Source organism: Desmodus rotundus, chromosome 10 (assembly GCF_022682495.2).
Source record: "Desmodus rotundus isolate HL8 chromosome 10, HLdesRot8A.1, whole genome shotgun sequence".
In the NCBI taxonomy this organism is placed as follows: Eukaryota; Metazoa; Chordata; class Mammalia; order Chiroptera; family Phyllostomidae; genus Desmodus; species Desmodus rotundus.
This window is the reverse complement of record NC_071396.1, coordinates 104,976,648-105,000,734: the sequence shown is the minus strand read 5'-3', so window position 1 is coordinate 105,000,734 and position 24,087 is coordinate 104,976,648. Positions and strand designations below refer to the sequence as shown.

Genomic DNA, 24,087 nt, shown 5'->3' with positions numbered 1-24,087 from the left:
CTTTGAGACCACGTCCCTTCTTTCTTCTACTGAGGTATAACTTAATCTAGTACAGCAGCCAAACCATAAGGGTGCACTCAGCACGTTTGCATACATGTATGTACCCAGGAAACTGAAACCCAGAAAACTACAAAGAACATTATCAGCAGCAGAGGGCTCACACCCCTTCATCAAGATACCCCTGAAAAGCAGCACCTATTATGGTCACCGAACATTAGTTTTGCCTGTTAATGGACCTCAGTAAGAATGTAGTCATACAGCACGTCTCTTTTATATCTGACTTCTTCCACTCGTGATCACCCATTACCAGGGCAGTCCTCAGGGCCCTCGCTTCGCTCTGCCCACTCTACCTACCAATTTCACTTAATCAAAAGACTTCACCCACTACCTAAGCACAGATGATCCCTGAGCTCTTCAGATGTGCCTGGATGTCCTTCAGGCATCTTCAATGTAACACATCCAAAATGTATTCACCAGCTCTCCGCTCATCCTAAGCCAACTCCGTATTCTGCCCTATTGTGCCTGTTGGTTAACGGGATCACAGTCGACCAAACCAGAAAGCCCCAAGTCATTCTGACACGTAACACTCTGTCATCAGGTCTCTGCTTCCCAGGAAGCCTTTCTAAAACATTCCACTTTCAGGGAGAGTGGGTTTGTTGAGCTCTCTGGGTTCGCCCGGCGCTCTATAAATGCCTTCATTAAGGCACTTCAGGTTTTATTACAGCTGTTTATGTAAATTTCCCACACACACATAGCAGATAGGAAAGCCTCGACATTCAAAAGGCATTCATCCTGAGAGCTTCATAAATTTAATATAAACATTCTTTTTAGACCTCTTCTAGCATTTATTCTGAGTGTGAAAAAAAGGCTCTTATAAGAAAACCAAGTAAATAAATAATGTTTACATCACCTTCCTGAGAGTAACCGCACATATGGTAAGCAGTGGAAAGCAAAAAAGGGCCACTGAGATCCAAGAGCTGGTGGTGAACAAGGTCCATTTGCCAGTTAAAGGGATGACTACACTCAGCCTAATATGTATTACCATTTCAAACTCATCCTCAGTAAAACCATCTCAACTGCTAAATAACTGTAACTATCAAAAGAGACACAACTTCATTCATTCCTGTACCACCAGCTCCTGAGTACAGTGCCTGTCCTCAAGCTCCACGGAGTTAATTAGTGAGATCCCCTGTGCACCCTCTTGTTCCTGCTTTCAGGAACCTACAATTCTCCCATCACTCCAACTGCAAACTTGCCATCTTCGAGCTTCTATTGCCAAAACAGACAATTAACTACTGAGTCCTAGGATAACACTTAATCCGTCTCCTTTTCTCCCTCCACGGCTCTAGTTCATGCCCTGGGTACCTCACTGACCCACACAAGCTCCTATTTTAAGTTTCCTTCCACCAATTCCAACAGCCCCAGCTCCTGATTGTCCAACGCCAGCACTTCGTAAACTGTAATGTGTAGATGCGTCACCTGGGGATCTTGTTAAAATGCCGACTATTCAGCAAGTCTGAGTGGGGCCTGAGATTCTGCCTTTTTAACATGCTCCCAGGAGATGCTGACGATGCTGCCCTGGAATAAAGTGCGCCTCGCGAGCAATCAACAACCAAAGGCCAGATGACCATCAGCCAGGAATAGATAAGCGCGGATTTCTACACTAGGAACCGTCAATCAGAAACATATCATATAAGTATGGATTTCTACACTAGGTAAGAAGCCGGATGTCCTCCGGTCCCTTCCAGTGCTGAGATTCTATGCCCTCCCAGGGATAGCCATGACGTTCCCACCGATTTTTCCATCCATGAAGCCTGGCAAAGCTACACCCTCCCAAGTATTACTTCAAGGATTGCATTTACAGGTTCCGACAGACAACTGTGATTTAGTCTGCTCCAATAGTACAAGTGCTTTTTTTAAAGGATAGCAATGATACTGTGACCGTGCAAGGGGGTAAGGAGAGGTGTGCTTACGACAGAACCTTAAAGATAAATGAACACTACTACTGAGCTTTATCGTCTGCATTATCTCAAGGTTAATGCCACTTGGATTAATCTATCAGTTTCTTAGAACTAAAAGGGCTCTTAATCTTTGTGTTTTATTTGGTTGAGGGTGGTGGTGGGGAATCTTATGCACATGTACAGAGGCTGCAACCAACCTCGGCACGTACAAGCATCCCCAAGGTACTAACCACTAGATGACCCCTACTCTCAGAAAGGGGCTTCTGTGTGGCATCTTCAAAACACCATTATCTAAACTGCTCCAGGGTTTGCTCGCGTGTTCACAGAACTTTGTTATCATCTCTTATTTATTCATCAGAGAGACAATACCGTTCAGATTTTGGTTAAAAAAACAAGTTCTTCTTATGACTTGGTTACAGAGCAATGGGTTTTGAACACCTACTTTACAAGCACAAGAGCCAGAAACTACTGTCCCTATTATTACATTGATGCTGACATTCCTGTTAATATCCCCCATGAAACTCCACTTCTCCATTGCTGATATTGCTCTAATGAGTTAGCTGAGGTCAAAAAGGTGCTGATGACAGTGGATAATACACATTGACAGGTAATTAACCTGAATGTTGATTAGTTTAAATTAGAAGTATTTTAATTTGAATGAGAGACATGACTTATTTCAGCCAGATAGGATGTGAATAATTTTTTTTAACCATGGTGTTCATTAAAATTTAAAAACATAAAAAGCAAAAGGAAGACCTTTTTCCAGTGTTGTCGGTCACATTACTACATAAGACAACATTTCAGATACATTTTGCTTTCCACTTAAAACAACAACAACAAAATTATAACAGGCCATTAGTCAAGATGTAAGTTGCCACAGGTGTAGTACAGGTTTTACAGCCATAGGTAGGAAAGATTTTTGTGGTTACGTGAGCACATAAAAGTTGTGTTTCCTCCTGGTCCACACAAGAGTCTAAAAAAATTGCCATCAGTGACAAAAAGCCAGACAGTAGATGAACAAAGTTAAAAATAATAGCCCCAGATTATTACCAATTCATCAACTTCCAAATTTCACATTAATGTGGCTCGCATGTGACACAAAACTGAAAGAGAGTGCCTGCCTCCAGAAGATCAACACTTTTCCCCAAAATCTGCTAAACTCATGGAAAGGAAACCCTCACAGGCCTTAAAAAATGGTAGCTGAGAATATCTCTCACGTAGACTCCAGGCCCCTTGCCAGCATCCAGGGCAACCTGGAGCACGCACACATTTGCATTTCCTTTTCAAACAGGCAAAATTCGTATCTGCTTACCCAGAACTTAGATCCTGCCAGACTGACACCAAATGGAGCCCGAATGATTCAAGGAGATGACAAGGCCGAGATGCCTCTGTGGGGGACCTTAAAGCCTTCAGCTGGAATTACTAACCCTTAAACTCAGTCTGACTGGACTCTGAACTAGTAATTTATGGTTGCTCCTCAAACAATTCTTTTGCCGGAATTATGGTAACAGCCTACTCCGCCTGGTTACTCCAGGTTCTTCAAGGCTTGGTTCAAAGGCCTCCTGGGGAGTCTCACGGTGGAGTCAGAAGCCCCTGGGCTTCACTGCTGCTACGAATTCTGTGACTACTGTGCCTGTATTGGAACACTTTTCACCTTTGTATTGTAAATGTTGGCTCCACTTGTTTGTTTCCACAAACATGCCCTCAAATCTCTAAGTATTTTAAGGGATCACAGAAAATTCAAATGTGTCACCTTTAAACCAAAAGCTCCTTTGAACACAGTAGATACAGTAAGTACTGGAGGGAGGGAGGGAGGGAGGGACATGAAACTGGATAGTCTGCCATGTCACTTAGCAACGGTATATCCCATCCTCCCTAATGAGCCCTAATTAACTCTAATTAACATTTGTGGCAATTTACTACTGCTAAAAATAATAAAACCACACTACATTTGTTTAACATCTGACAGTTTACAAAGCACTTCCACATCTGTCACCAAATCTGAATCTCCCAAAGTCCTCTGACATATTTCTCACCACCCTTTTTTCCCCCTCTCACTTCAACAAAAGAGCCTTAAGAAGGTTAAGGACGCACATCAATTACAGATGTATCTCGGAGGAAATGCAGGTTCAGTTCTAGACCACTGCCATAAAGCGGGCATCGCAATAGAGTGAGTGGGGTCTGTGTAAGGAAGAGAACAAGTCTGCTCCAATTACAGTGTTTACTCTTCCCATGAGAGACTCTTATTACATAAAACTCTGAATGTCAGCTGCCCCCAGCCACACCCCTCTCACAGAGACTATTAAGATCAAGTTCTCAGCTTCAGCATCTGGAGCACATATTCTATATGCCAGATGCCATGTATTTTTACCCTTGTACACTGCACTTTAAAAAGTTCCCTTCCTCATATTAAACATGAACAATCATCTCATATGAAAAGATGCTCAACATCATTAATCATAAGGGAAATGCAAATCAAAACCACGATGAGATACCACCTCATACCAATGAGAATGGCTACTATCAAAAAATCAGAAACACGTTGGCTGTTGGGGACGATTTGGAGAAACGGGAACACTTATGCACTGTTGGTGGGAATGCAAATTGGTGCAGCCACTGTGGAAAACTATATACAGACTTCTCAAAAAACTAAAAACAGATCTAGCAAACAACCCAGTAATTCCACTTCTGGGTATTTCCCCACGAAAACAAAACCACTAATAGGAGAAGATACATGCACACCTCCGTTCGTTGCAGCATTATTTACAACACCCAAGATATGGAAGCAACCTAGATTTCCACCGATAGATGACTGGATAAAAAACTGTCATACATAAATTAAATGGACTATTATTCTGCATGAAATCATTTTTTTAATTTTGTTTATTTATTTTTAGAGAGAGAGGAAAGGAAGGAGAGAGGGAGAGGGAAACATCAATGTGTGGTTGCCTCTCCCACGCCCCCTACTGGAGACCTGGCCTGCAACCCAGGCATGTGCCCAGACTGGGAATCAAACCGGCAACCCTTTGGTTTACAGGCCGGCACTCAATCCACTGAGCCACACCTGACAGGGCTCAGTGTGAAATCGTAACATCTGTGACAACGTGAAAGGACCCACAGGGTATTATGCTAAGTGAAATAAGGGTAATATAAACACTATATGGTTTAACTCATATGTGGAATCTAAAAAAAAAGAACAAAACAAAAATCGATTCATAGAAACAGAGGTCAAACTGATGGCTGCCAGAAGGGTGTGGGCAAGCGGATGGGTAAAAAAGGCGAAGGAGAATAGAGTCGATAATATTGTGAAAACTCTGAACGGTGACTTGGTGTGGCGACCACACTGTAAGGCACAGAAATGCTGACTCACTCTACTGTACCCCCAACACTAATACAATATTTTAAACCAACTATACTTAACCTGAAAAGTGACCAGTCATCTCTGAGGAACTGACTCAGTAGATAAGGGAAGCTAACACTTTCGCTTCAGGTGTATGATTCAATTAAAACGGAACTTAATATAAAGGGGAATTTCTCTCACCCTTAAAAAATACTTAACATACTGTCTTTTTGCTAACAAGAGCAGGCTATTTCTTTCTCCCTTTCTCTCTTTTTTTAGAGAGAGGAAAGATATTCAAAGCAGCAGCATGTCTCATGGTAAAGACTTCCAAAACCAGCAAACAAAGGCCAAAGATCGCTGACCTGGGTTGTCCTGGTTTTTTCTATCAGACAAAAGTAGAACTGTGTATGTGTACGTGAGTAATCTTTCCATCCTAAGAAGACAAATTATTTTCCTTACATAAAAAGTGAAATAAAAAATATAATGAATATTGAATCTTTTTAATGAACACATATGTCTGAATGGGAATTTTCAAAATCTATTCTTCAATTTTTCTCCCAAATATTTTTAAAAATTCAGTTATTTCTTTTTCCAACATTTCTATTATTTTAACATATCCAACTGTTCCACTTCTTTATAATCTGTCAAAGTGATATGTGACCTCTCAAAAGTACTGATTAAAATGAAAAAAAAAAACCCTAGAAACACACTGAAGTCAGAGAGAAACCACAAATGTGTGAAACATGTTCCATTTTTTTTAAACTTTCATTTTGAATGCTAAATACAAGGAGGACCCAAAGACAGTAAGTTCAAGCGTGGAGGGGGAAAAAGGAACGCAGGCTCGATAATCCAAATCCTGGGTGCTGTTCCTAGTTCTGGAACAGACTTGATCTTGAACCAGACACTTAGTTCATGGGTGCGCTTTCCTCACCTATAAAAATGCAGACCTTCGAATCTCTATGGGATCCTGAATTCTGTAACATAACCAAAATGACAATACAAAAGTGCCATTTTCTTTTAAGCACTTCTTCTCCTACCGACTCTAGGCACAAGGACACAGGCACACAGCTCACTGTGAATTGAAGTTAACAAACCAGTAAGTTTTGCACATTTGGAGCCTTCAAAGAGTTATCATTACAGTAAGCTTTATCAACTGGATTATGAAACTACCCTACTTTATAAGTCAACTAAAAAATCTCACTTTATTTTTTAAAAGGATGTGTTTTCTAAGTTCATCTCTAGCATGCAGAAGTCAACTCTGAGGAGTAAGGGTTGGCAGAGAGAAGTCAATCACACATTATCTACCCAGGCATTAGTCCTAATCCACACCAAAAAGGTGGTCTGCTGTGGCTGGCAACCTCAGGCTGTCTTGTGTATATGTTAAGTCCAAGCCTACTCCTTTCTCCAGGCAAAAGGCAGACTTGACTGTCTTAAGCCCATGCACAGATCTTACAGAACTTAAAACTCCAACTTCTAGTTCTTCCAATTTGAAGAGCAGGCTTTTTAATGGAGGCCCTGAACGTTTAGAGTTGGAAGAGACCTTAGATTCCTTCCACGGCAAGCTCGTCACTTTACTAAGGAGGAAAGCAAAGCACAGGATAAGTTAAACTAAATGCCCAAAGTCATACCAAGTTTCCCAACTCTCAGACTAGTTCCTTTAAAGGACAGACCATTTTCTCTCAGTCAGTGTGAGAGAGAAGGGTACAAAGTGGGTTTTGAAAAGAACAAGGTTACTTTCACCTGACCCCTGGACACAGCAGTTGAAGTCAAGAACCACAATGTAGCTCCCGTTCCAGCACTGAAGTACAGCCAGACAAGCTCTCAAAATACATGGATGGGAACAAAGAATTTCTTAGGAATGTATCTCTCATAATTGACAATAAAGGTAAAAAACTGGTTCTGTGTATAAAATTTTGTTCTTTAGTCTATGTGTCAGATGTGAAGTGATTAAAATCCAGCTAATTATTAAATAAGCATTAAAAACAAGCACAGATCATATGCTCTTTTGCTGTATTAAAAACATGCCTCATATCTGAAAAGAAAGCGCAAACATTCTAGCATCATTAGCAAAGGCAGGTAGAGGGAAAAACTCACTCTCTAGCTGCTCTTCATCAATTTTATCAGTCAGTAGAAACAGACGGGAATAAACGCGAAACCTGCTTGAAAAGAATTCAGGAGGAAAAAAAAGAAAAACCAACCAACTTATAATTACTTCAAAGTTCAAATTTCTAATGAGACTTTTCACTCGTTATTGAAATGGTCCAAAACCAAATTACAACTGACCCTTGAACAGCAAGGGTTTGAACTGCGGGGGTCCCTTCATTTTTTCAATAAATGCCGCATTTCAAGTTTTATTCAAGCTTCAATGAACTGAATGCTTTCATGTAACCGGAAATGAGACCAATTTACTTTTTCATAAACTTCACCTGGAGAAGCACATGACAAAAATTCTGAATTGTTTTTGTAAAGTACTGGCATTTACAAACTCATAAAACATGTACGACCTACTAATAGAGTATATCCAATGTAACTTCCAGGTTCCAAGCTTAAAGGCCACTGGACTTGTACCTCAACAACACACTTCATCATTAAATGCCCTTTACAGTGTATTAAAGCAACCGGAAATGTGAAAATACAACAGGGAAATGATTATTTCAAGCATTACTGTGGCATTTGGGGGTGACTATGCTTTCTTTGTTTTATTTAACATACTAAACGATATACTAGGCATGTAGATTACTCAGGGTGAAGCAAAAGCAGGTTTACAGTTGTTCGTATGGATTAATAAATAATACAAGAATAAAATGTGTTTTGCGTACCCACAAGTGTAAACCTACTTTTGCCCCTCCCTCTATGTAGAAATAATATATAACAAAACCATCCCATATCTGAATCAAAGTATAACACTTCAGTAATCCAGTAACTGTTACTATGACTGACTCTAAAGGGTGGTATCATACTACTTGAAAGAGCTGCTATTTCAGAGTTAAACAAATGTCCTAGTGTTCTTTAATCAAAGCATCATGAAACTCTGTTCTTCCCAGATCCATGAGTTTCAATTTATCACAATATTCTAAAGACGAGAGTCGACGTTTCCTACAACCTTGGGTCATAAATACTTGGTATGTCTAAAGAAGCCACAATGTCGATTTTTTGGTTTTGTTTTAATTACACTATCTTTAGAAAACCAAAGGTAAGAATAAAAACAGTTTTCCCTAGGAGCAGAGGAACAGGAGGCCAGATTCAAAACCCTTCATTACAAGTGTTGCACCAGATGCCTGGGATTAAAGGGGTGGAGTAGCTTTCAGAGGTGGGATGATTTTTTTTTTTAGGCTCCATTTTCCCAGACTGTTTTGGACACTTTGATAACATCTCTTTCTCTTTTTCAAAATGTCAGGCGTCTCTGTAAAGGAAAAGCATTTCTACTGAGTGGCTTCAGGGTCTCTCGACTTTCACAGTACAATTAAACCCTTCTCTCGTCCAGAGAGACTGAACTGTGTTCAACCCTGGCACATAGCAAAATCATTAAATCTAAGATGCCTCATTTGACAGATGCCTCATTAAATTCATTTCAAAGTTGAAGAGATGCCTCTGAAAAGGGGAGGTGGGGAACACCTGCTCACTGGAAGGAAATTCTGAGAACTGCCCTCTCAAAACCCCCATAAGCTTCACTCCCGTGAAACAGAAGATATGAATAGTACGTGGCACATTTCGGAGCTCCTGCCATGGGAGAAATGCCTCTGAGTGCATGTGTGTTTAACATGTCCCTGGAGACCCAAATGTGGAAGGCTGAGGAGGCAGGGCCACGCCACCAGCTGCTTAACGAAATTCCACAAATTCAATTCAACAAATGTTTAAACTTAAAATGCCAAGTGTTATGCTAAGCTTGGATCATATACAATGTCAATGTATGTTACGTTACCAATAAATCAAATTCAGGGTTCTAAAAAGAAAGAAAATAAGAAACAACAAAAATACTTTATAGTTTTAAAAATAACAATCTTTGGATAACCAATCATTTATGGAGCTTGATTTACCAATCTCTTAGCAACAAAACAATACAACTTTCAATGTAGAAACTTTACAAACTCATTCACACATATCTCCTCTCCCTACAGCTACTTCAATGAGCACAAAAGACACCCCGTTTTAGGAATCACTATGAAATTCAGGGAGAATTGCACTCTTACCTCTATACAACATGTAAATTATAAAAACTGTTCAACGGCATAGTGACACCACTAAGGCAGTATCGATCACTGAAGTACAAATAATTCCATCTTAAAATACAAGGTTTAAGCAAATCTTTCACAACGGGTTTTAGTTTCCATACTTTATAAGGGACTGGGTTGTCACACGCCCAGCCTCAAGTCATCCACTCTTCAGATGAAGTGTTAACTCCCTACCCCCAATGAGGACGTGAGGTCTAGCAAACGAGGCATGCCTGAATAAAAGCCCGGCAAATCATCGGGCAGACTCCAGTTCCTGTCACCCTAAACGCAAGCATGACTATCTGCAACCAGGATATCTGGGACACTTTAGGACTCTTTCTGCCCTGTCTACTCATGTGCCTGTTTGGGTTCTTTATGTTTTTAAAGGCAGCGGGATAAAAATAGAGCCCTCCACATTTCACAATGAATGCCACTCTGCACTAGAGGATAATACCACCTCATCACCAACAAAAATAGCCTATTTTCCGAATGCTTTCAACAGAGTAAAAATTCAAGTGTAAATGAAATTCAGCATCGATTCATGGAAAGAGATATGAATTGCAAAACAGAATAACCAGGCTCTACACTGTCAGCTCTGCCCAGGCCTGAAAACCACAAGCAACAGTGGAGCTTCTCCGGGCATCAGTCTCTCCATCCGAAAAGCGGGTGGACACAGCGTCCTCCCTGACAATGGTTTTGGAAAGGACAAATGAGATACCCTACACGAAAGCCCTCGAAGATGGTTGAAGAAAGTAAGCCCCAATATATTAATAGATATTGTCAAACCAGTTACGAAGGAAAAGACAGCATGCACTTTACATAAACACAAACATAAAAGTTAAATATAAAAAATGAAAATGAAGTTACGACTTTTGTTCTTAAAATTAAAAGGACTGCTCAGGCATTCGCTGGTGTCACATGCTCATACCACGTTACTCAACACTGCTGTAATTATAGTAATAGGAGCCTGCTCGTCAATATTACAGCTTAAGGCTGAGCCACCCCCTCTTGGTTTCCAGGTAGGAAACCATGTAGGGTTCGATCATTCCCAGAAGAGAAAAAGAGAAGAAATATGAGAAGGGTAAGAAGATCATCCTGAGCAATCCCGAGAAGTCACACATAAAAGTATCTTGTCCAGGATGCACTCTGCACAGTGGACATGTTCTCCACTCTATCAACATCCTCCCCACTATTAAAGTTCGAGCTGAAACAGCTAGACTACTGAAATCTTAAAGGTGGTAGAAAGTCCAAAATATAAAAAACACAGTTTAATACTGCACTTCATCAATGACTCAGAATCCCCAGGGAGTCCAAAACACAAGCTCATGAATGTTTTGAAGGCAATAACTTATCTCAAGCGACTTAAATTCCTGAATTTTTTTAACCTAAAGTTACTTTCTTTAAGGTAAAATTTAAGATGGCTGATTTTAAAAGGAAATTAAATGTTCATGTACTTGCCATACTTAAGACAAATAACTTCAGATAAAAGCATTTAAATTTTTTCATATTTTAAATCAACAACAAAAACATGTAGCTTGATAGGTACAGTAACAGTTGTCAAACTAAAGTCTCCATAACTGCCTTGTAGTTTTTAGTACTTGTTTGTCCAACATCTACCTCCTAGTTCCTTAAAGACTTTCATTTCATTTTATCCAAATAAATATTTAAATATTCAAAGCAACCATAAATGGCTTTCAAAGCCTTTTAAACATAAGTTGAGTCAGGTAATAAATACTATATTGTAATTGAAAGGTCACCCTCAAGAGGATGAAAGTTCCCGGCTAAACAAGAACTTCTCAAAAAATACAGTTGACTAAGTAAACTAGATAGACAGAAGATAACAAGCTCAATTTAAATATAGGAAGATATATTGAATACGCCTTTTGAATAAAAGGCTTCACAGGTAACTCCCTACTCAATCCTTAATTCCAGTACAAGTGTAAACAAAAAAACAGGCAGCACTAAATTCAAGAGTTAAGTTACAGGTGAAATTATAAAAGCAAATGTGGTACACAACACCCTCTTTAAGGGAGTCATCTAAAACAAACACGAAATCTCTTCTTCCTAAAGGAAAGAATTACTACCAAAATGTAACACTTTTCCAGTTGGGTGTCCTACATTCCACTGCAACACAAGAGTAATTTCCAGGAATCGCCTCCAGCTTGGCGCAAACTTTTGCTACATCTGAAGTTCCGACCACCTTCCCATACATAATAAGTGAGACCACCTTGCAACAAGGCCCTTTTGTTTGTCAATAACTAAACTGTCTTGCAAAAGTTCAAGTGGACTCATTTTAAACTTTGTTCTATTGCAAATGATTATCAACACAGAGATGTTTGGTATATTAACATAGGCTTAAAATAAGCTCAACTTTGTATAAGAAAAATAAGCAATGAGACATCTTTATAACAATCAGTCACCTTCCTTTTAGGACACCTGTACACTGGCCTCGTATTCTAGAACAGGTTGGATACTGTGTGTGTCTTCCTGTTAGTATTTTTATGAGTGTATACACAGAGGTGTACATACACGTTTATGGTGTGTATACAGATATACAGCAACTAAGTTCAGAATGAAGTGCCAAGTACTGCTTTTCATGAACAAAAAGGTAGACTACAAATATTAACCAGAAGTATGATGTCACACACAAAAAAACAAAACCTGTGTATCATTCACTTCAAATATTTTACACATACTTGGAGAGACAATAAAGGAGGAAGTCAAAGATTTAAATTCCATGACCATGACACTCAAAACCTTCCGTGAACTATCGTGGATCAATATATCCAATCATGAAGAAAACAAGGGAAGCAGAGCTCTTTCCATACAAAATATTTTCAAAACTGTCTAATATATTTCGTGTGTGTGTGTGTGTGTGTATATTTCCTTCAATGTAATTAGTTTGGTTATGTTGGTATCTACCATTTTCATGTTAACAAAATATTCTCATGCCCAGTGTGGTTACCATTTAACATTTTTGTAATTTACAAATTAGATGAGCTACAGGAGAGAAGGATGTAATTGTTGTTCTTGCATATAAAATACAATCACCTATTTTGTAGGCCCTAAATTTTAAAATCACGTCATCCAGTTGGGATATTAATATTCAGAAACTGCAAATACTATCGTACTGTGGTTTTTTTATAAGACAAAAATCCATCAGCCATCCACTTGAATTAAAAACTTCAACCAAACTCAGAGGGCGATCTCAACAGGAATGCTACTGGTCTTGCGTATTTCAATATGGGAGTAAAAATTTCTTCATTCAAACTGACTGAACTGCCAGAGTTGGACCAAAAGCATATCAAATACTATGAATGGCTACAGATTAGTTACAAGTATGATTATCCCCGCCCCCCGGAAATCTAGAATAATAAAGTTGGGGGACCCTTAACTGTCCTGATTTAATTTTGTTATGCTAACTTTATAAAATTCCTCATCACTAAGAATATAATTCTTTAAACCAGAGGGAGAAAAGAATGCAAACAATTTATAAAGCTCAAATGTAACAACCGGGATCTACAACTCCCTAATTTACTACTGGCCAAGTCTTCACCCAAAAGAGAAACAACAGTCACCCCTACTTAGGAACTTTATGTGTCAATTATATCAAAAAGCTGCAATAAATAAAGAACAGAAAGTTTTTAAATATAGAACTGAAAAAGAATGAGGTGGATTTCAGAGAACATCTCAGGGGATAGTAACCACTTAAAAGTCTTACTGTGACCCCCACTGCCAGTCACACTGCAGTGGTCAGCTCTAGCTTATAAAGGCTGTAAGTAAGAAATGAGAGAAATAAATGGGCAAAATCACTTTGTCGCAAGAATCAAACTGGCAGAGAAAACTGAGATAAAGCAAAAAAGCACTGGGAAAAAGTATCACTAAAAGGATTCCATCTTTCAGGTTTCTAACGAGGACTAAGTGGGCAAAGGAGCATGGTAGAGAGCTAAACGTGCGCAGGTGAAAAGTAAGGTGCTCCGGGGGGGGGGGGGGGGGGGTTGTGATGCCCAGAATGGCAACCTGGGACCACTCAAACGCACGGAGTGTGTCCTACAGCATTTCTGTTGGCTATTATCCTCTACCGATATTAAGTGCATGCGATAGTTTACCTGAAATCCCAAACCGCCCCGGAAGAGAGGCCTGGAGGCAGCAGGTTCATTGTTAAGTGTACTACCGCCTCTTTCAGGAGTCTCCGCTTCCTGTACTCCAGGTGGCTCTGCCACCTCCTCCCTCATGGCTTCCAACCTCTGGGCCCTCAAGCCTGGCCCAACCTGCGGACTGAACGATTAATTGCTCGACTGAGTGTTACACAGATTCCCCGCAAGAGCTGTAAAGAAGTAACAAAGACTGCCGAGGACGCGCGTTTACTTTAGGGTCAACAGATCCCGACTTGACTTATTTTTCGGGACCCGTGTGTTGACACCCCAAACATCCAAGTGCAGGTGGTTTCCTTACCTGCATAGAAGCGAATGAGGCAGCCAATCTCCGAGTCCATGCCTTCCTCCTGCACCCTCCACAACTCCCCAAATCCCAGCTGAAAGAGGTAGTCATTTTGGATCTGCAAGGGCTTCTCGTCCGACTCCAGGCGCCGGGTGGTCTCTCCGTGGAGCTGCACGTAAAGGGTGGGTGGAGAAGGCGCTTTCTCCGCGGTCCCACCCGAGATCGGCTGGGAACGGCCAGGGCCCACGGCTGCCACCGCCTTTTCCTCCCTTGGCGGCTCGCGGGTGGCCCCGTCCAGGCAATCGACGGCCGTCGGGGCTTTTGGCTGCAGCGGAGGCGGGGAGGCTTTCGGGTAAGGCGACCGAGCGCCCGCTCCAAGACGGGTGTGCGCGGAGCGGTCCGGCAGGCAGGGCTGGCCCGTAGCTCCTGCTGGGGTTGGGGCAGGGTCGGCCTCCAGCTCCTCGGACGACGACGAGGAGCCGCCGCCGCTGCTGTAGGGGTCCAGCCGGTCGGACACGCTCTCCGCACTGGGGCTCAGGCTGAAGCTCTCATTGTCGGAGGCCCGGCCGGCGGCCGCGCAGTCCAGCGGGGTGCCGGGATCGCCGGGGCTGGAATCCGAGAGCGCGGGGCTGACGCGGGAAGCGCCATGCGCCCACCCGCCTAGAGCGCAGGGCAGCGGCAGGTCCGCGGGAGGCGCGCGCGGCGGGGCCCCGACGGCGGGCTTCCCGGGGTGTGGCTCAGCGGGCGCGAGCCGGGGGCCGGCTTCAGGGGGCCCCTTGCCCGGCACCTTCACCACGCCGCCGCCTTTGTGGCCCACCTGCAGCAGGCGGGCGGCCACCTCGCCGGCCGTGGTGTCCAGCGTGCAGAGCACCGGGCGCAGGTAGGTCGAGGCCAGGTGGCGGTCGAAGACGTGCACGCAGCCCCGCTGCAGCTGGTGCCTCACCCAGTCCCGGTCCGAGGGCTGCAGCTGCAGCATCTGCCGGTGCTTCAGGAGCAGCGTCTTCCTGTCCAGGCTCCGGGTGCACAGCGACGCCGAGGCCGAGCTGGAGGCGGAGAGGCCGGCGGCGCCGGGGGAGTGCGAGGCGGCAGCGGCCGAAGACGACGACGAAGACGAGGACGACGAGGCGGCGGCGGTCGCAGACAGATTCCTCTTCAGCCGCCCTCTCCGCAGCAGGAGGGAGTTGGCGCCGCCGCCGGCCCCGGACACCGGCGCAGCTCCGCCGGCGGTGGGCTGGGGCGCGCCGCGCCGCCTCCTGCGACCCGCGCCTCCCGCTCTGCCCGGCAGCGGCCCCGGCGGCGCCTGGCCGGGGGCCTCTTCCCGCGCCCCGCCGCTCGGGGCCGCGGGGGTCAGCGCAGGCTCCGGGCTCCGGCCGCCCCCGGGCGCCGCCGCCGGGGCTCGGTCCTCCCTGTGGGTCTCTGGGAGTCGCTGCGCCGCGGCCGCGGCGGCGGGCTCCATTGCGGTGGGTCTTCGCGCTTCCCCCCCAGCTCCGGAGGCAGCGGGCGGAGAGGGCGCGGAGAGGCGGAGGTGGGAGACGGCGGCGCGGGGCGGAGGGAGAAGCCAATGGCGTTCGACGCGTCCGTTCCAGGGGATTATGTGGCAATTCGGAGCATTCCGACGGTGTCTCCGCGTTCCATCTCGCGCGCCCGCCCGACTCGCCGCCACCGCCCCCCCTACACACACGCCCTCCCCGCTCGGGTCGAAGCTGCCGCTCGCAGGCCCCGCCCGCTCCCCACCTCCCGCCCGCGACCCAGCCGCGGAGCTCGGCTCATTGCATATTAATCACGCACGGGGAGCGGGGGGCGGGCGGGGCGGCCGCTCCACGTGAGCCTCATGAATATGCATCACTAGCTGGACAGCACCGCTGGGGCGAGTGGGAAGAGCGGGCTGACGGAGGAGAGGCGGGGCTTCAGAGTAAACAAACCGCGACGCGTGCGTACGGGGGCGGGGCGGGGGCAGTTTCACGGGAGGCTTTTGCGCTGGTCTCCAAGAGGGGTGGCCGAGAAGGGGGTGCGCGGTGCACCCTGGGAGTTGTAGTGCCATTGCGGGGACGGACATGCTGGGGGGAACGGACGAACTACAAGCCCCAGAGATCCTTACAGTATGCCCCTCCTTGCCGTCCACGGCTAGCCATTGACAGTGGGTATTGTGCCCTCTGCTGTTGAACTCTGTGCCCGGAGTGTTCTTGTTTATTAACATGTACACAACCCTCCCACTCCCGCTCCCTAGAAGACTTGTTTTCCCTACTAATTGGAAGTAAGGGCGTTGAGGGACTCTAAACGGTACAAAGGTCCCCAGTGCTAGGTCCCATTGTATGAGATACAAATCTACAAACTAAGCAAGCTGACTTTCTCCCACTTTTTCAGGGCCAGGGGACACAGTGCCTGGATATTCTAACTTGGACAGTTGTTAAATTTGCGGGGTGGAAATCGTGCAATCCGGAACCGAGCCTCTCCCAGTGTATACCAGAGAAGGAAAAGGGCCTAGGGCAAGGGTCTCATTTGTTTTCCCATTGATCTTAACATTTGGAGTCACTTAATGACACGGAAAGCGGTGGACGGAAGAAGCAACGTTGGAATGGAGACTTTAATGGGCATGAGATGGGCTGGTTCTATGTGTTTACTCTTACATCTTTCCTTGACTTTCCTTTCAACATTCAAAAAAATTCTGATACAGTGTTTAGCTGTGGTCTGAAAGGCTACACTTTCAGTTCAAACAATACTGTAGACTAGACTAGGGCAGCTTACTATGTAAAGGAATTTGGTAAACCTTTTTAACTGAATTACCACTCCCCCAGATTGCCTTATAAATCTTGATTTTCACGTGTGAAACTTGTTCAACTGTATACTATTCACGGTCTTAAATTCAATAAAGTTACTAAACTTGGGAGTAGGGAATGGGGGAGGGGGGAGGGTTACAGAGAGAGATAGTAACTGAAACTTGTAGCTGAAAAGACAGAGTTGATAAGGGTAAGGAAAGTTGTACTTAAGTTATCTGCACAGACTCATTGAAGAGGAATGAAGAAACTTACCAGCACAAAAACAATATTTCTCTTCATACTTGAAATTCCTGAAAATGACATTCCGTGTTTTCCTTTTGAAGTCTTACCTCCTCGCCTCATGAAACTAATTTTCTTCCATTTCAATTTGATCAACAGCAGAGTTTCATTTTTAAAATGAAAGAGAATGCAAATTCTCCCAAAGAGATAAGACAGTCAAGTAAATTAATTTAACAAGTAATTATAAACAATTATATCCCAGCAGTCACTATGTTTCAGCGTTTGAATAAATCAGACACAGTTCTTGCCTTCACAGAGCTTACAGATCAGAAAGGAAGATAGTCAACAAATGAGAGGGATATAGGAGAGGGAAAAAGACAAAGCACCATAGAAAAAGACAAAAATAAAACAAGGAAAAGTGACTTAGTCCAGGAAATCAGACAATAGAGACCTACATTTGGATAAAATTTTCTGGAATAACTAAAACTGAGTACTTGCTGAAAAGTGAATCTCTGAAAGAGGAAAGAGGCAGAGAAAGAGGTAATGATATTGAAGTTAAATTTTAACTACACTAATCTCTATGTTGCCTTGAGCAGCCCCTAACAGGAACTATTAGTTCTAAAAATGAAAAGAATGGTATTTCCATGTAGCCTTCCTTTAATAAGATTAAAAAACAAAGTGCATGTTAAATTTCAGTACTGAGACTATTTCTATTTTTTAGTTCCTTAGATGATTTCCTACAAACCTCTAACTTCTGCTCTATTAAGAAATGTACGTTAATTCCCATGCATCTGCTTTCTAGAGTTATGTTTCTTTAGCTAATGTAACAAACGCCAGGAAGGTTTGTTTTAATCAGAAATACTGTCAACTTTGGCCCAATGTCCATTGCCATCTTCTCTAAGAAGTTATAAACAGTATGGAGATTCCTCAAAAATTAAAAATGGAACTGTTTTATGACCCAGCAATTCCACTTCTGGGTATATGTCCAAAGAAACACAAAACCCTAATTCCAAAGAATACACGCACGCCAATGTTCATTGCAGAGTTGTTTGCAATAGCCAAGGCAAGGAAGCAGTGCAAGTGCCCGTCAATAGATGAGTGGATAAAAAATGCTGTGGTACATACATGCAACGGAATATTCCTTGGCCATAAAAAAGAATGAAACCTCACCATTTGCAACAGGATGAATGGACCTAGATTTATTTCACTATGCTAAGTGAAATAAATCACTTTTTTAATTTATTTTATTTATATTCACTTAGCATAGTGAAATAAATCAGTCAGAGAAAGACAAATACCGTATGGTTTCACTTATATGTGGAATCTAAAGAAAAAAATAAATGAGCACACAGAACTGAAACAGACTCATAGACACAGAGAGGAAGTGGTTGGGGGACTGGGTGAAAGAGGTGAAGGGATTAGGAAGTACAGATTGGCAGTTACGAAACAGTCACAGATAAAAAGTACAGCGTAGAGAATACAGTCAATACTACTGTAATAACTATGTATGGTGCCAGGTGGGTGCTAGATACATCGGGGGGAACACTTTATAAAGTATATGATTGTCTACCCACAGAAAGAAATTGTAGGACTGTTCTTATTCTATCTCTGGTTCTTGCCCTTTAGCTTTACACAGCCACCTAGGCTTTTCATTCTCTAGAAATTTTGTTTATTCTTTTAAGGTATTTATAACCAAAACGCCTCCTCGAAGAGGAAAAAGAATTTAAAGAAAAGGCATTGCTCAGAGAATCTAGTATCCAAAGTATTGGGAGGGGGGTGGAGAATTCCTCATACACATGTGTGAGACCTGGTATGAAGGATTATTAAATTGGGAGAAGGGAAATAATGAGTAATGTTAAAGTGTCTCAACATGAAAAAGGAAATGCATTCCAGCCTCAGAAAAAGTGTGCTGGGGCATTGGGCAGGGGAAAGAATGTAGACTATAATCTTGACATAAAGAAACTACTGCATGCATAGTGTTCGTAATCTGGAAGCCACCACACTCCCTTGTACTCGGAATAATGAAAATCAGAGTGGAGGGGGAAGAGGAGCACGAGTCCACAGTGTGATTCACTCCTCGTTCCCCCGCTGAACCGTCCATAAAGTTACTCAACTTGGGGGTGAAAGGAGAGAGAGAAAGAAAATGTGAGTTCATCACGAATAGGCTGTGCCCTTAACACCAGATCAGCTGGAACCTCGGAGTTGCCTGGGGCCGTGAGACTGTGCTTGGAGCTTACTTGTATTGGGAAACATCATTCACACCATCTGAGCCAACACGCTGTACAATCTCTCTGAATAAGAAAAGGATTTCAGTACAGGACAAAAGTTTTTCAGAAACCCATGAAATACCTTCTCCTACTTAAAAGTAGAGTGGGGAATAGGCTACTATCCCACAACCATGGGACTCCTGAATGACACCGCCCCAACCTTTAAAGTGTTTCAAATGTACAATGTAATACCACATTTCCTACTAGCTACACTTCTCAAAGAATCACATCTTAAAATGTTAAAAGATAATCCTGAAAAGAAATAACAGATGTGAAAGTTGCAAACCCAACTTGTTAAGATATTTTCACAGTTAAGTATAGAAAAGGAGAACATGACTTTCGATGTACTGCCATAGTTTATTTTATGCTGTGTGATTTGTTACTGGCTTGCTGTGTTCTGCATCTGGGTTAATCCTGCTTGCATCCTTAGATCCAAGATAAAAGAAACTATCTTTGGAATTTTTTTCTAATATAAGCAGTTGGAATTTTAATGGAGGCATGAATTGATAGCTGGGATGCTTTCAGCCTGAATTGTTAAGGACTCAGCTGTGCCCAGGAATAAACTCAGAAAGATGCAATATACAATGTAATACATTTAGTTAGTACATTATGAACAAGGAATCTAATTATAGTTTCACATTTTTATATCCCTTGAGCTACTAGTGGTTTACCATGACTAAATTGCTCACTATTTACTCATTCTTTTTTACTAGGAGGGAACCATTTAGCAAATTACTGCTCTAGTGCACTAAATGAGCCCCAGGTGGCCAAACTGAATTCATATGTTTTCCGCTCACTGGCAGGATGAGACCTCCTGAGCTCTCTAAAGCCTTACCCCTCCCCCACAAGAACTCTTCAGGAGCTTAGATTGCCACTGTCACCTTAGGCTGTCCATTTTATAGCTACAGTTGGACAGTTTTTCAGATTTTAGTGTACCCCTTTTAATCCCATCATCCTTTCATTTTTTATTATTTCTCACATCCTGCCTTGTAGAAATAAACATGTGTTACATGTCACAACAATAAAGTGTGAGACCGACAACACATAAAGATGAGGTAACGCCAGCACTTCCGGGAACAATGTAAATTACCTGGATGTTCGTTCAACAAGTATGTATTAAACTTTTACGTGGAGGTGCCATTTACCCCCAGTAAATAGAATGGACAAAAAAACCTGTCCAAAGAAAGCTTACCTATAGGCACTGTCATTTTCTTTTAATCTTTTGTTAAAATTGACCTACTCTCTTGTTTTGTAGAGACAGTTCCTGTTTTAGGCAAATGGAAAATATGGTCATCTAGATGTGTAAATTATATATTAGGAGATGAAGATTTCTTCCCAAGCTATTCTTTATTCTTTCTCTTATATATGACTTGGTTATACAATTGCCTTAAATACTGGGCTCCTAAAATGTTACTACATTTAAAATATAATAATTTTTTTTAATTGACTTATACCCAGATTTTTGGAAATCCCATTTTGGGTTCTAACAAGTGCCTAATACCTCTTTCCATCAAGAGTCATATCAAACAAAAATCCTTCCTCCATCATCCCAAAGCATTTTCCCTCAATCTTCCATGACTAAAGATGGAACTGTATCCTCCAGATAATGATTTGATGTACCTACAGTCCTTAATAGCCCCTGAAGAAGCAGCATGGGTATTCTCTTTTTTGGGCCCCCAGGTAGAGAGATTATAGGAGACACAGTCAATCCCTACAAATCTTGCCCCTTCTGCTTCTACTCCCCATGACATCCACTGGTCTGTACTTGTAGATACACTCTACTCATTTCCTAGGGCTGCTGTAACAAAGTATCATGAACTGGGTAGCTCAGAATAACAGAAGTGTATTCTTTCATAGGTCTGGAGGCTGGAAGTCCAAAAATCAAGGTGCTGGCAGGACCATGCTCCCTGAGTGCTCGTGGTTGGGGCAGGGGGGAGTGGAGGTGGATCTTTTCAGGCCTTACCCAGCTTCTGGCAGTTGCCAGCATTCCTTGGCTTGGAGCTGCATCACTTCAATCCAGGCCTTCTGGTATCTGTCCTCGCATGGCTTTTTCCCTGTGTCTCTGTGTCCAGATATCCCTCTTCTTATAAGGATACCCATCTTGGAACAGGGTCTTCTAATGCAGTATGATCTCATCTTAACTTGATTGCATCAGCAAAGACCCTGTTTCCAAATAAAGTCACATTCTGAGGTTCCAGGTAGATGTGAATTTTCAGGGAACATTCCAATGTTTTGTATTGCTCCTCAGGAGTGACAATCGGAAATGTATCAGACTTCTACATTTCAGGGATTAGTGAAATTCTCCCCCCAACCCCCCCCCAAAATTGGTCACCAAGTGAGTTATTAACTTTTTACTCATTCATTTAAATATGTATTCTCTGTTATATATCAGTCACTTTTGTTTAAAAGGTGGCTCTGTGTAATATTTGGGGGGCATTGAGTAATGTAAAAAGTTGGAAGTCAGAAGTCCTCACTCTAGTCATGGTTTATACTAGTTAAATATGACCTCAGGGAGGCTTTCGATACTAATTTATGAGATGTGAAGGGGTTGAACTAGGAAGTGTCTCTAAAATCTCTCCCAGCTCAAAAGTTTTTTTCTGATTCTTTATAAAGGCAAAATTGCCTAATTTGGAATACTGGCAAATGTTTTTGATAGTCACAAAGCAGAGACTTTCACATTTAGATGCTATTAATTGGAAATAAAAATGCTTTTCAGACTGATTCTTGCCATTTAAAAGAACTTGTAATGCATTTAAAATAACAGCAGGTTTATTCTGACATTTAAGAGAACTGCTGGGTTTCCAGCCCTTTGAAATAGGAATTTATCACGAGTAAGAACCAATCCATGACAGCAAGATCCACAGCTTCAGCTCCCCAAACTCCAGGGTCTTCATTAGTTTTCCCTTTTATGGTCAAATATGGGCCGAAATCTCTGTGTGGCGTAAAGTCACAGAAGCGAGAACGCCAGCCCCAGTGAGCACAGGTGCCCCAGGAGACATGGACAGGGGTGTCAATACTGGCCACAGTCCACGTGCCCCAACGCCTGGAAGCAACCCAAATGTCCATCGACAGCAGAATGGAAAATAAGTGGGAGCGTAATCCTAGGGTGAAATACCAACACAGCAACAAAAATGAATGCATGATTACAATGCTAGGCAACGTGAATGGATCTGAAAAGCATGTTTAGTAAATGAACACTTACTTATGATTCCATTTATATCAAGTTGAGGAACAAACCAAACTAATCTGTATTTGGGGGTTTTGCAATTCAGGTGGTAAAACTGAAATGAAAAGGAAGTAAATTACACAAACCAAGGATGCAGAAGTGAGTGGCTCTGAGTGAGAAAGGTCATATGGGGCCTTCTAGACCTTGGTGGTTACCTGCATCTCTTGTTTTAAAAAGAATGTACATCTGTATTTTATACACTTTCCTTTTTGTGTTATGCTTTGTGACAAAGGGTTGTTTTTTTTTTAAGATCATTGTATGGTTTTGTTCCATTCTGAACAAATTGTGTATTTTGCCAATAAAGTTACGTTGTTTCCCACCACTTGTTTAGTTCATTTAGAATTTTATTTTTAATTAAAAACCATTGATAAATTGTGAATTAATGTAATTTAACAGAGAACTTTAAATACTACTTTAGTGCTAAGAGTGATAAGTTCACTATAGAAAGTTTAGACAATACTGAAAACTCTGAAGATGCAAATAGAAACAGAACAAAAATCTAATAACCCAGCCATTTTCACATATTTCCTCCCAGGTTTTTTCTATACATTTTGATGTAGTGGAGATCAGAATGTTGTTACAGTTTTCTGTCTTGCTTTTTCTCACTCAAGACCATGCTATAAACAATTTTCCATGTTATTTAAAAAACTCAACCATAAACATAATTTTAAATTTCTAAATAAAAATAGGTCATTTGGGGCGAACCATATTTATTTAAGCTCTCCCTAAGTTGTGAATTAATGATTAGGTAGGACAGTATGCTGGCCCTCGGTGTTCAGATACCATTTTTGTAATATTCTACTTATGGAAATAAGAGTATGATCAGAGTCGATTTCACTACAGTCATCTTTCCTTATCTCCCCATCTTTCAACCACAAGTTAGCAGCATTTACATCGGGCAATGTCTGGAGTCCTATTTAGATGAGCAAGCATATGAGGAAGTGAAAATGAGAAAACATTTATCAAATGTTTCTATCATGCCTGGGTAAGGTGGCCAGATTTAACAAATCAAAATATATGACACCCAGTAATTGCGATATTTGGACATACTTATGAAAAAAAATCACTTGTTGTTTACCTGAGATTTGAATTCAACCCGATATCCTCTATTTTATCTGGCACCCCACCCAGGAGCATGGCCATGCTTGTCAAGTATGTTTTCTAACTTTAACCCTTTGTCCCTTTTGAGAGTTAAATATGACGATTCCCATTGTAAAGAAGAACTCAGAAAGGTTCAGCATCTTTTCTAAAGTCACACAGCTTGCAAGGGGCAAAGCAAGGGTAGACACTCAAGCTGTCTGACACCAAGATCAGGGCTCCAAATTCGGTGGCCTACCTCCTATTGCTTGAGTAACAGGAACCCAAGTCTCCCTCAGTGAGAGAGGGTGTTTCAGGTTTTCATTGGCTGCCACTGTTTCTTTTAAAAAATTGCTCATCACTCCTAAGTATTGGTATGTTAAAAATGAGTACTAATAAAAAATTTAAAATTGTAAAAATGCCTACTATATCCTGGTGACAGGACCTACCTATTGTCCATGATTTAAAATGGAGGCCCCGAAAAGAGGCTTTTCATTGACACAGAGCAACAAGAATGAGCTGATACTCCTTTCCCCCACCACTTCACCCCCATCACACATTCTGATCGC

General features: G+C 42.3%; 1 protein-coding gene across 1 annotated transcript in view; it reads right to left on the bottom strand.

Moving 5' to 3' along the window:
• PHLPP1 (PH domain and leucine rich repeat protein phosphatase 1) overlaps positions 1 to 15,679 on the bottom strand; it is a 171,602-nt gene extending 155,923 nt beyond the window's left edge. The window contains exon 1 of the mRNA XM_024580518.4: positions 13,968 to 15,679. Coding sequence (XP_024436286.3) covers positions 13,968 to 15,408 — 1,441 coding nt within the window. The 5' untranslated portion in view covers positions 15,409 to 15,679. The remainder of the gene's footprint in view (positions 1 to 13,967) is intronic.
• Positions 15,680 to 24,087: the final 8,408 nt, after the last annotated feature.